The sequence below is a fragment of the Ciona intestinalis genome, chromosome 1, assembly GCF_000224145.3.
Source record: "Ciona intestinalis chromosome 1, KH, whole genome shotgun sequence".
Lineage (NCBI taxonomy): Eukaryota > Metazoa > Chordata > Ascidiacea > Phlebobranchia > Cionidae > Ciona > Ciona intestinalis.
Window position 1 is genome coordinate 4,429,762 of NC_020166.2, and position 13,673 is coordinate 4,443,434.

General features: G+C 34.1%; 2 protein-coding genes across 4 annotated transcripts; both read left to right on the forward strand.

Annotated features, from left to right (window-relative positions):
• Positions 1-2,223: 2,223 nt before the first annotated feature.
• On the forward strand, positions 2,224-3,699 carry LOC100184361 (intraflagellar transport protein 57 homolog). Its single transcript, XM_002121315.5, has one exon. It carries the CDS (start codon positions 2,276-2,278, stop codon positions 3,533-3,535), a length of 1,260 nt encoding a protein of 419 aa, XP_002121351.1. The 5' UTR covers positions 2,224-2,275; the 3' UTR covers positions 3,536-3,699.
• A 102-nt stretch (positions 3,700-3,801) lies between these two features.
• Positions 3,802-12,702, forward strand: LOC100186759 (ankyrin repeat domain-containing protein 11). 3 transcript variants are annotated; one of them, XM_018815846.2, is made up of 13 exons: positions 3,802-4,867; positions 5,475-5,597; positions 5,764-5,949; positions 7,475-7,617; positions 7,917-8,125; positions 8,397-8,675; positions 8,897-9,842; positions 9,987-10,681; positions 10,933-11,107; positions 11,294-11,557; positions 11,865-11,996; positions 12,193-12,303; positions 12,511-12,702. In XM_018815846.2, exons 1-13 carry the CDS (start codon positions 4,789-4,791, stop codon positions 12,610-12,612), a joined length of 3,444 nt encoding a protein of 1,147 aa, XP_018671391.1. In that variant the 5' UTR covers positions 3,802-4,788; the 3' UTR covers positions 12,613-12,702. The 3 variants fall into 3 exon arrangements, with proteins under 3 accessions (XP_018671391.1, XP_018671393.1, XP_002121278.3); XM_018815848.2 differs by having other exon boundaries at positions 3,803-4,867; positions 8,897-9,889; positions 10,034-10,681; XM_002121242.5 differs by having other exon boundaries at positions 3,803-4,867; positions 8,897-10,681.
• The last annotated feature ends 971 nt before the right edge of the window (positions 12,703-13,673 follow it).

Below are 13,673 nucleotides of genomic sequence, written 5' to 3' on the forward strand. Positions count from 1 at the left end.
CATTACGGCACTTTCACGAGAATAAATCACAACGATTACCGCATGCGTCTTACTTTATTTCCTACGCCCGCGCAGAGTGTAAAAATGTGACGCTCATACACGATGTTTCGATCTCGTGGTTCGTTGGGCAGTGGGCATTCCTCCCGATTGTTACGTAATGAAACGTCATAGTTAATAGTTATGTTGCAATAAGACATGTGACGTAACAATTAAGCGCAAAATGTCAAATTGCAGCACGGCAATGTTTGTTACTCGAGCGACTTCGTTAGCTGATTATTACGAACACGCGACGAACATAAAACATTAGATCGCAGCTTTAACAACGGTTTCTATCGCACAGGCGCCCGCACACTAGACTGTGGTGTCGTGGTGATAGTCAGTAATACGCTTTATAACAAGATTTGGTAGCTTGGGTGACAGACGCACGTAAAACATAATACGTCCGGATTTTCAATAAAATTAAACGATCACCGTCCGGATTTACAACTTTTACAATCCTGATGGAATGTAAAGCCTAATCATGTGTTATCGCAAGTGACGAAAACCTGTGTATACTGTATTTTACTAATATCTGTAAAACGAATGACGTCATAATAAACATGGCCTCTTAGGCAATTGAAAAAAATGGGCGCTTATGTACTACAACTAGATAGTGAGGAATGAAGTATTAGTGTAATTTTTTTATGAAAGTAGAACTGTATAACTATTGTCTTCAGAGCACCAAGTTTTTATTGTAAGCAGAAATTCATTCTAAAACTCACTGTCACTTATGAAGTGATAGCAATTTACTCAATAATTATTTGAGTCATAATATCGATTGACACTTTGATTATTAAGCAAGTAAGACCCTTAAAAAAGGTTTAAACGATTCCTTTTTCCTGTTTGCGATCAGGTATAAAGAAATGTCTCATCTATGATGAATGTCTTATAAGCACATAGATGCAACAAGCATGTGAATAAGATTCTTTTAGTTCTATTTAGAAAAAATAAGATGGCCGCTGTAATAGGGTTTTAATTTGTCATAATTAGTAATAAATCTTTCCTTGGAAACCTTGCATTCAATGACACACCAAATGTCCAAGATCACGAATTACCAGATTCCTTGGCTAAGCTGCTTGACAGGATCACAGGATCAAAATAACTAATCAAATTTTAAATTCATTCATGCTGTCAATTTTTTCGAGCAGTTATATTACAGTTAAAAATTCTGATCCTGCAAGGTTCGTAAAAACGAGGTATTACCACGTTATATACCGGGATTCTAACAAAATTGTAATACCAATACATTTAAGATCTTGTATGTACTTACACAGTAAGTAACAGGATATCTAAAGAACATTAATACTCCATGGACCAAAATTTTCACTGGTCATCAGATAAAGGAGTACCACGTGACCAATGGTGGACACTTGGTCAATATTTTTGGGGGTGCTGGCAACTAGAGGTTGGCCGAAATATTTGTTTTTCCCGATAATCAGTATCGTTCAAAATGCGCAGATAATACACAAATATATATAAAATAGTTCGTGCGTTTTGTGAATTCCAGTGTGGCAAGATGCAGAATCGTATAAAGAAAAAGATATTTGTAATAATTCTTAATAACAGAAGTTTTTACGGGGGTTAATAAAAGCAAGCTACATTTCCGCTCATTTGTATTACTATCTTTTCTTCTATGATCCAATGAACATCGTTTTTGGCTTTAAGCCAACGATTTCTCGCGTAGTGCTGATCGTGGACCGCAGCGAACCAACGTTCTGCCCCGATCAAAGCACGATTGCCGCTACAATCTTCTCTTGCGATTCGTTTCTTTCCAGAAGCAAATTCCCAACGAACGAAAATTAAAGGAAGAGAAATTCAAGCTTAATAAATTTTAGTTGCTTCTCTTCCTTCAATTTTAATATTTTTCGCTCTCGCGTGTACCAATCGCATACGGAAACTTCCCGTTTTCTAATGAAAGTTGGTTACCCTCGGTTATCACGACCATGCAGCCCTGCTGCGCATGACAGATTATTGTTAATTAACGTCAGCTGTTTCATTTGAATTACTGATCGTAACTACGATATTTTAAGTGCGCACGTCTTTCCCGCCTTGGAGAGATTTTAAGCACGCGAGTTAGCACTTCTATTGTTTATTTTATTGGAGGTGCTTGCGCACCCACTGGCACCCTCCAGTGTCCGCCGTTGCATGTGACATAATGTTTATATCAGTGTTTTGCTTCTTAGGTCAGCCCTTTCTGAATAGATTTTAGCTTAAAAGTGAAATTGTCCAGCTTACAATGACTGAGGATGTTAGACGCAGTGGAGCAGATGAAGAAGCAAGAGGTCCTGGTGGGATTTATAATATGTTTGAAGTTATGTTGGAGCTTAGTGACAAGTTGAAGTTACTGAACTATGAAGAGCATTTCTTAAGAAAATACAATGTAAAACCACTTTCTAGGCATTATTTTGCCTTAGTTACAAATTCTGGTGAACAGTTCTATGTTTTCACTGCTCTAAGTGCGTGGTTGATTAATGTGGCTGGTCACCAGTTTGATATGCCACAAGAGTATGATGATCCAAATGCAACCATTTCTAATATTATTGAAGAATTAAGAAAATTCGGAGTTGGAACGGATTTTCCTCCATCAAAACTAAAAACTGGAAGTGGAGAATTTGTGTGCTTTGTATTAGACCGACTTGCAGATTCTGCTTTGCTCAGTACAGAATTTACTTGGGACAGACCAACTTACCCCCAAGAAGAGCAAGAGGAAGATGATGTTATCATGGATGAAGACGAAGCAGAATTGAAGCTGGATAAAGTTGAAGATGATGTCATTGCTGGGGAGGAGTCAGATGAAGAAGGTGCAGAACCTTTTCTTGATCTTGGACTTTCATCAAACAAATTAGAAAGTGAAGGCCTAAAGCATTCAGAAATAATGTTGTCTAAAACCAATGCTGATGAATGGAAACTTGAAGTTGAACGAGTAACGCCATCATTAAAAGTGACAGTACGCACTGATAACAAGGATTGGCGCATTCACATAGATCAGATGCATCAACATAAATCTGGAATTGAAGTTTCATTGCATGATGCAAAGAAACAACTTGACAAGCTACATGATGAAATTCAACGAACACTTGAAAAGATTTTGAGTCGGGAAAAGTACATCAACAATCAGTTGGAGCATCATGTACAAGAATATAGAAGTGCTCAAGATAAACTTGCTCATGCAAAGGAAAAGTACAAGCAGGGTAGTGGTGGAGTAACAGAGCATTCCCGTACACTGGCTGACCTAACTGATGAATTGGAAAAAGTGAAGTTTGAAATGGAAGACAGGGGCAGCAGCATGACAGATGGTGCTCCACTGGTTAAAATCAAGCAAACCCTTAACCGACTAAAAACAGAGTCAGTTCAAATGGATATTAGAATTGGGGTAATAGAGCATGTGCTTATGCAAGCTAGGATAAAAGACAAAACACTCATGCACAAAGATATGAATAAAGGTTCCGAAAACACAGAAGAAGATAGTAAGAAGTTCATATCCCAACTGTTATAGTTTCTTTTTTTGTGTTTAAATGTAAATAGGAAGTTTAAAATGTTGGTGCCCAAATGAATTTAACTGATAAAATATAATAGGTGCTTGGACTGTTTTGGTTTATAGTGTTCTTTGTATCGCTTCTATGAGTAAATCAAAGTTAAGTCATGTAAGTCTATTACACACAATTGTGTAACATTCATTAAAAGTGCAGAAGGACAGACCCATTAAACCTTTTGTTTGTGTAATGATATTTATTACATATATATAAATATTAATGTATTAAACAAAAGATGAAAATATATTACTTAAGGGAAACTGAAGTAAAATTTTAAAAATGGTATACAGATAGTCCTTTTTAATTTTTCCAATCCAAACGATACCGTTTTCAAGTTATCACATGGCCTACTAGAGATATCTCTAGTAGGCCGTGGTTATCATCCCTTCATTTACATCTCTGCTGTCATGGGTACTTCTCGTTTAGGCACAAGACTTTTACCCAAAGTCGATATACTAACTTATTTGTGTTCAGGTAGCCACTGCTTGGTTGGGCTGGTATGTCATGCTTGTCTGGTATATAGTTAACTTCCCGAATCCAAAAATGACTTAAATGCCTATTTACATTCTACATAAGTTTGGATATTTTTTTTTGTAAAACGAACAATAGCATTTAAGCCATGCTTGTTTTAAAAAGTATTTCTACCACTGATGCCTTAAAATAGTATTTATTAAAAAGTTTTTCGCATATGAGAATAATGAGATATCGCCAAAGCAAATCATTAGCTTACCATGTTCTATTGTAAGGGATGTTTGTGCACTTAAGCAAGAAGCACTTGTGACGTCTCGGGTACAAATATAAATTAGAATAACTTGGAAACGGTACTGTTTCGAATGGAAAAGTTAAAATGGTAGATTTTGCTCAGTAAGGACTTTCTATACACATTTTATAAAATTTGACTCCAGCCCCTATTTGGTTCTAAATAAAACCTATTTGTCAACGGATCACTAAAAGTTCTATTCCTTTATTATTGTGTGTAAGTGATAAAGTTGTGTACGTCTGAAGGCATTTTGGTTTATTAAACCAGAAACCAGAGTGGTTGGTGTATCGTCCAGTATCTACCTTATGACTGTACACTGTTTCTTTGTATTTATATATATAATTTACGTTTATGCTGTTTGTAGTTTCTATATTTTTATAGCTTTTACTTTATAGTGTATTTTATTCTTTAGATTAATATACATGCAGATACTAGTTATAAAGAATGTGCTGAATAATGAGTGAAGATGAACAAAAATCTTACAAGCGAAAACTTTCTGAAAATGATGATCGTCCAAATTTATTATCGGGTTCAGGTTTATATAAATATGTTTTATGCGAGTTTTAATCACCCATGCCATGGTTGGTTTATAATAACATCTACGCTAACAAGTTGGTAACAACGATTAAATACTTCATATATTCCGCAGCATCATGAATGTTTAAAGCAAATTTCCTTATGTTAAAAGAGCATACCAAAGAAAAATTAAGATTTGTATATAATAAAAAATGCTTAAATGTAATCCAAAGATAGTACAAAGTTTAAAAAAATAAACAGCCTCAGAAAAAGGTTGTGAAATCGAACTGGTGGAGCAAAATATACCAACACAATAATTCATGGGATTTTCCCCCACAAAAAAAACACTTAACTTTAATCGTTTCTAGATTTGTTTTTTATATAATATAAATTTTTTATATTTAATTTTTTGATTGATATTTTATTTCTCTGGCAAAATACCCAACAAAATAACCTTTGATTACGCAACAGTTCTGTAATGTGCATCTTTACATTTAACAGAAATCTATTTTAGTTGTGTTGATTTTTGTTTCTGTTTTATATTTAATTTAAGTTTTAGCTGGTTTTCTATGTTGTTTAATTATTTTTTACTTGCTTTGTTCTTCATTTTTGTTCATTAATTTTAGAGAAAAAAAAGAAAAAAAGAGAAAATTCTTCCAACAGCAGCCGACCAAAATATTATCCATTGTCTGAGAGACAACAACTTGCACTGTTAATGCAAATGACAGCTGAAGAGAAACCTGCTTCAGGTGAAGATAATTTTCTTAAGCTGCTGAATTTTAAAATGCTTTGTATTGGTACAAGTTTCTGATATATATTTTTTTTTTTAGTTATTTAACAACCCAGATATTTATTTCTACTTAATATATGTATACTTATGTGGTTGATATTGGTGTTTCTACTTTTAATGTTTAGACGTTGATTCAACACCAACATCATCATCACGCCGCACACCGGGTAGCAGTGGTAGGAAAGATAAGGTCAACAAACGTAACGAGCGAGGTGAAACTCCTTTACACTTGGCAACTATACGTGGGGATATGCATGCAATCGTGGATCTAATAAAACAGGGAGCTGATATTAATGTGCAAGATTATGCAGGTGTGTGGGAGTGTGACTTTACTAAATCTTATGCAGATTTTGTTTGGTTAGTTTTTACGAATATATTTTTTTAGGTGAAATATCGAACCCCTTTAATGTTAATAAACAATTTTAGTAAAATGGTAATTAGTTAGGCAACAGCTGTAAAGCTACAAATCATCATTTTAATGGTGAATTTGATTTTTAATAATTTTGTTTAATAGTATCTCTAGTAGGCTATTTAAGTTCACTGTGGAAATGCTTATAACATACTTTATCTCATAACTGTAGTAGCTTAAGTAGAAAATGCAAGTTTGAAGTTTTACTCTTTGTGTTTGTGCATATTCTAAAACAGGGTGTGCAACCTGTGGTCCACCACAAAACATGCTGCAGTCTGAGGTAAAATGCCAACTTTATATAGCGTGCGGCAGCAAAACTATTCCAAATCCAATTTATTATCCATGGCCTTTGATGTAACAATGCTTTAATTGCTAGCTTGTCATTGTGCAAACAACACAACACAATTCACAAAGTTGTCAATCGCTGAGTAGTCAGTGGACAAAATTTAAGGGAAAAGTTACTGGTCAAAGCTGTTAATTACTCAATAGTGAGGATTTCTAAAGATAGCCTAAATAAAAGTAATTATAAAACAGTCTAAACTGACACTTTGTATTGCCGAGTTACTGTAAACTGGTTTTCCGCACTCTGAATCTGAATTAGCAAATTCTGTAGCAAATTGGCCCAAGACAAAAAAGGGGGTAGAAAATACTTCTTAATTTAAAATGCAGATAAATGGCCCTTATTTCTGATTTGCAATCAAACTGTTAGTGTTACTAAAGGGTACAAGACAACGTTAACCAACATTATGAGACAAAACTTTATAAAGGGTTTATGGGAAGCCAGATGAATGTAACGCTAAAGATTAAATTGTGGAAATAATTAAAAAGTCACCAGTCAGTGTTTCATAAAGTGCATAGGGAAAGCCAAAAAGCAGTCTGTTTACTTGTTTAGTTACTTAATTTTAATTGTATAAAAAACTGACTGTAATTTTGTAAAGCCGGGTTTTTATCAATGTTGCAAAAGAAATATGCTTAAAAGTAAGAAGTGAATTTAAAAAAAATAGGCTGTTTCAATGGAAGATAGCGAGGTAATGATGATTTGGGTTGAAATATTAGTGACAACAAAAATTTTTCTTATATTGAACACCAGGACAATCCTTGAAATTCTAACACGTCTTTACACAGATTAAGGCAGTGAATTTCATTTTTCTGGATGATTTTAACGCTACACATGGTGCATTTTTCTGCTGAAGTATTGTTTTTTTTACACAAATGAAATTAATCGATAGGTGGAGCGGCGTGTGTAGAATGTTTGTAACCCTAAATATTTAAACTGGGATGACAACCCAGGAATCCTATGTATCCGACCCTCCTGTGGTAAAGGTTACACACCCTGTTGAAATTCAACTGTTATATATCATCTCCTGTTTACTCTATGAAGGGAAAAGTTTGTAAATTACTGCTATTACATTTTCTAAATACCACAGGTTGGACACCTTTACACGAGGCGTGCAATCATGGTTACTCTGAAATAGCAAAATTCTTGTTGGAAAGTGGAGCAAATGTAAATTCGAAGGGATTAGATGATGATTATCCACTGCATGATGCAGTTATCAATGCTCACTCTGACGTATGTGAATATTTTAATAGTATTGACTAGTTAAAGTTACTGAATAAGAAATACATATTTATATCCCATTGATTTTTTAAACTACCATATTCACTGCACACTGGTGTTTTATGCTGGGAAAGTTGCACTGTATAACTAACAATAATCAGGAAAAAGTTTCAGTATAAGTTGTGTAATGTAAGAAAATATAGGTTTAAGAAATGCGAATGAGAATCTGAATAAAATTGTGCAAAAATATAACTTTGTTTTATTTATGACCTTAAACTCCAATTGTTAAATATTATAAAAATCTTTATCAGCTGGTGCACTTGTTGTTGAAACATGGAGCGAATCCTCTCCTTCCAAACAAACATGGTGAGCGACCCCTTGACCTTGGTGATGATGAATCGATTCGTAAAATGATGCAAGCTGAAGTGATACTCAGTGATGAAAGTGATCAGGAAGGATCTTCTCTTGATCCTCTTATCAAGGAAATTCAGGAAACTGAAGCAAAATCTCACACGATAAGGTACACAAAATAGACCTACATTTTTAAAACTAAACTAACATTGCGATTTAGTTTATCTATGAAATGGTAACAGTAAGTTTAATTTTTATTTAAATATCAACCCTTTTTTCTCACCTTTTTTCTTTCTATCTACAAAAAGGAGCCAATATAAAAAAAACACTAATAAAAGAAAATAAAGAAACAATATGTAATGTAGCCAAACCTATTTCAATGTGGGCATGAATTTCCAAATTAATGGATTATACATTATTAGCTGATTGATTGTTATTAGGTCATCAATGGGTGTAGTGACATCTGCTCATTCCCCCAGTAAACCACACGCATCTACTGCAAGTCGCGAGTTGTTCAAACAGACAGCTGCTCCAACAGATTACAAAGGTTTTAGTGTTTCATCATTAGATTCCGATTCAAATGAATATGATCGTATTATTCAAGTTAAACAAACTGACCGTTTAACTAAGTCATCGATCAGCTGTTTAAAACCATCTCAAGACATTGAATTAATCAGAACTAATTCCTCTCCAAAAGATGATACACCGACTGAGTTAAGGTAATATTTTTCTTCTTTTGCTTCTGAGCATTCCTGATTTTAAATGTTGGGTTTTTACTTGTCTAACTAAAAAATAAACAAATTTTAGTCTCCTACTTCTGTGTTAGATTAGTAACCTTAGTGTTTCCACTAAAAGTAAAAACTACAATCTTATTTTATTTTATTGTTTTTTTAATAGTAATAAGTATAAAATGAGCAAAATCCGTTTATTGAATATTTAGATACTCCAAAATCAATCGGAAAAATGATTGTGACATCAGCAGTTGTATTTCTCCCAACATTGTAGGTGGTGATAAGATGACCAGTCTTGTCCACACACCCCTTAAACATGATGTTTATGATTTCTCTCCAACTTCTGAAGATTCTTTAAACAATGCTGGTGGTATCAGATTAAAACCAAGTCTCCATTACGGTACAGAACGATGGTCAGATTCAAAATCAAAAGGGAAAGATTGTTTGTATGAAACATCTGAAATGATGTTTGATCGTTTGTTCAAATCACCAACTAATTACATAGATTCAAAATTGGCCGAATCCAAACCTGCATCTTATTCCTTACAAGATAATCATAATGTCAATAGTGTTAACTCTGCTGAGGTTTGTGAAGGTGAAGAAAAAAATAAACTATCAAGTAAACTAACAAACTTTGGTAGTCCATCAGTCATCCCAACTTCTACACCAACCAAGGTGGATTCTGCAATACCCGCATCACCCATGTCTATCACATGCACTGCTGAATCAGGGACTGAAAAATCAAGTTTGTTTCAGGACTCTGTAGAAAGCAATAGTTCGAATAAATCATATTCAGATGTTCCAAAAACTGTACCAAAATTATTGAAAAGTGGAAAGACGTCAGATGATACAAAGAAAACCACTACCATCAAACCTCAAAACCAAAAGCGTGATGTAAAATTAGATGTCAAAAAAACACTAACCTTTTCAAAATCAAATTTAATCTGTTACACAGATAGTGTTTCACGTCAACAAAACCATAAACAGCAGAAACTCAAACAAAAAAAAGTACAAAAGAAAGAAAAAAGCTTAAAACATGAAGAGAAAAAGGTTTTAAGACGTGCTGAAGTGAAGCTTCTTGATACAGATTCATGGCTTGGATCTCCAGTGGATAAAATTAAACCTAAAAAACTAGCCAGACCTTTTGTCAAAAAGATTATTGATTCTCAGAGTGATGTACCAGCAACTACAACTTCAGAAACATTAAGTGATTTTGTCACAACCACTGACCAACAATGGCTTGGATCTCCAGTGGATAAAATTAAACCTAAAAAACTAGCCAGACCTTTTGTCAAAAAGATTATTGATTCTCAGAGTGATGTACCAGCAACTACAACTTCAGAAACATTAAGTGATTTTATCACAACCACTGACCAACAAACTGAATTAGGTGGACCACCTGTGTTGAAAGCAAATGAAACACCAGTGACGTTCAGTTACCTAATTCAAAGTACAACAAATGACAAAAGTATTCCAGCCCTTCACACGCAGAAGCAAGTTAACCAGCCTTCTGTAACCACAGTGACAGTAAAGTTACCTCCATGTACTCACCATCCTTACACAGTCCTATCTTCTAGTAAGGAAAATACAGTTACTAGTAACTCAAATGTATTACCAACAGATATGGAATGCAAATTTCCTGTTATTTCTGCACCAAACGTTTCAAAACCTTCTACAGTCATCACATGTATTGATATGCCTTCTGTTGAATTTCCAATATCAAGTTGTAATGTCACATCGGCAGTAAACACAAAAATGAACGAATCATTCTCATCAACATCCGGAAATACAACTGTTGTCTCAACCACCACCACTGTAACATCCACGTTGAAAGTAGAAGAAAAAGAAAGCAATAATACTCTGCATGAGCTTGACTTACAACATCATCAGCAAATTGATAATGATCAACAAAAGAAAAAATTAAATAGTCCTATTAAAGAAAAGGTAGAACTAACAAAACAACAGAAACTTATCCAAGAATATATTAAACAGAGGTTAGTCTTAAATATGAAATGTAAGTTTCATCTTTTCTTTTCTGTTTTGTTGTCTGTATCTCTTTTTATGATTTGTTGTTCCCATTAAACGTGCTTGTAGGTGTCCCAATAGTATCGCCTAATTAAAAAAAATAAATAATAATTAAAAAGATATTGTGCAGTAAACAGGCATGGAAAATAGCCTAAAATTTTTGGAACCTCTGCACTTATATTTGTACCTGAAGTCGTTTGACCTTATTATTTTATATCAGGCTTGAACTTGACACCATAGACTTCGAATGTGAAAAAAGGAAGCAGTTACCTATCTATATTCCACTTGAAAAACTTGTTGAATCGGCAAAACAATCGAATGTTTATGAAGAAAGGCTTTCTATTCAAAAGTGGATGATGGAAAAAAGAAAACGATTCACTTCTATCATTCCACAGGTGAATTTATTGAAGTTGATTCAGTACATGATTGCATGTGAACTTTATTTCTTGAATTGTTTATCTTCATTGTTACACAATATTTCAGTTTATTCTAACAGTTCTGTGTGTATGTTGGCACTGTAAAATAGATTTTGTAATGTTTTTGTTAATAATTAGTATTTTAATAATAGTAATCCTGTTTAGGCTCCCCAGTATTACTGGGAATACATGACCTTTACTGGTGGTTATCTGCTTGTTGGTAATGTGGAGAGCAGATTATCTGTCCCTGTTCTAGCACCTCCACCATTTATTTGTGGGCCGATGACCGACCTTTTTAAATCACACGAAGAGCAAAGAGTAAAACTTCGAGTACAACACGCAATCGAACGTGAAAAGATGATCATTTCATGTGAGCAAGAAATGATGCGTGTTCATTCACGTGCTGCAAGGACTGTTCATAATCAGCAGGTGAATTCAGTATTTCTTTCGAAGATTTACTTCCTAGTTTTAGAAAATCTGAAGACACTATTACTATTACTTTTAAATTTTGGTTATATCCGAACTGTTTCTGAATCCATGTTGGAAAAACCACAATGCTTTAATTCTGGTGCCAAACAAAACTGTTAAGTTGCCTGGTTGTAACATGATGGTAATTAAATAAGAAGGTAAAATACACACATTACTGAAGTAACTTTGTATACAAAAGACAAATTTTTCTTTATATAGAACAATACTTATTTTAAACATTTTTTCAATCGACTTTTTATTTGTTCAGGCACCATTCAGTGCTTGTTCATTATTGATGGATAATGAAGTTTATAATATTCCCCGACAAACAAATGATGAAAGTGGTAAACCTTCAATTCGGGATCGGTTTAATGCACGAATGTTTTTAGCTTGGCTGCAGGTAATGATTTAATTTAACTTTGAACTTGTATCTTTGGGTATGAAATGGTTGCTGACATGCTGTAGTCACTGCACCTTGGTGCTGTATTTATTAGAAATATATGTTATTAAAATATAACCACCATTTTCTGGTGATATATGTGTGTGTTACTGTTGAGTTGAATCAAATGCTGAAAGCAGCCATTTGATTGTTTTAGGATGTTGATGATAAATTTGAAAAGATGAAAAAAGGTTTATTGTCTCGACAAAAACACGAAGCAGAAGCAATGTTTGCAGTTCAGAAAACTGAATGGTTGCTTAAACTACAGGTGATTCGTAATAAATATTATAATAATGTCTGATAATAATTGATATTTTTGGGGCGTTTATGTTTGAAACGGTAACATAGATACTTCATGCTTAATAAATACTTCTCGTCTATCTATAACATTAAGAAATTTAGGACTAAAGGTCCAACCATTGTTTCAGTAATAATTGTAAAAATATTCATTCACGTCAATCAACATGATATGCAGGAGCTGGACGTTTCTCATCGAACTTTTCAACAAAGTGAAGTAAATGAGCTTCATGTTCCAATGGTCAACATTTCAGATGATTTTGATCTTCTACCTGCTTAGTTTACTTCTTTGATTATTTTGAATAAAATATTCACATTTAAATTTTGTGTTTGTTGGTACTGAAGTAATATTACATAGATGTGAATTGCATTTATTGTATATTTTGTAGCTGTATCCATATCTTATTTTCAAACACAATAATGACCACAGTTTTTATAAGCAGTATCAAGTTGCTAAAACCACATCATATAGTTACGAGGGGTGCGGGGTGCGCTCTAACCTAAGGGAAAAGTTTCAGTTTGTTTACCAAATTCTCATATTTAAATTAGAACAGATAATTTAATCGTACAGGTGTGTAGGCCTATACCGTTGAACAAACCTAAGAACTATTTTAATAAAACAAATGATGATTAAGAATGGAATGATCGCCGCCATAGGGCGAATGCTATGAACAGATGTCACTTATTCAGCACGTAAGTGATCATATATAGTAGGTTGGGGGAAGATGGGACACCTTTTCATTCTATTTTGGCGTTCAATTTGGTAGTAAACAAAGAGCATTCAAAGAATTATAAAACTGTATCCTCCCGACCGGTGTTAATTATTTAAAACACGATCAGGATATTTAAATATTGTGTGCTAAAGGTGTCCCATCTTCCCCCATCCTACTATAGATTTCTTTTCGTTAAACAGTTGGTCTGGGTGTTCTTTGTCACGATCCTTTCCACATATTTTAATTTGTAATTCTTGCATTTAGTCTTTAATCTTTTGACTGAATTTAAAATTCAATAACTTTAAACGTTGCAAAATATGTCTAGTAAAATTTTGCCCAGAACAATTTTTAGTCGGTCCGTAGTTATTAGACCTCGTAGGTCAACTATATTGAATTTGATCCAACCTACTGCGCGTGCGCAGTCCTGGCGCGGGCACAGTAGCGTCTAGTACAAATATATCAGTCGAAACGAAAGATATCACGACACCGGAAAGGCTATTATATATGTAGATATTCCGATAGAGCATCACTAACCATATAGCTCCTTCCGAACAAAGTCCATGGACGCCCCTGCAGCATGTTCTCACATCTTTGCAAGCAATTCAATCTTTGTAAGTTATCTCTTCCC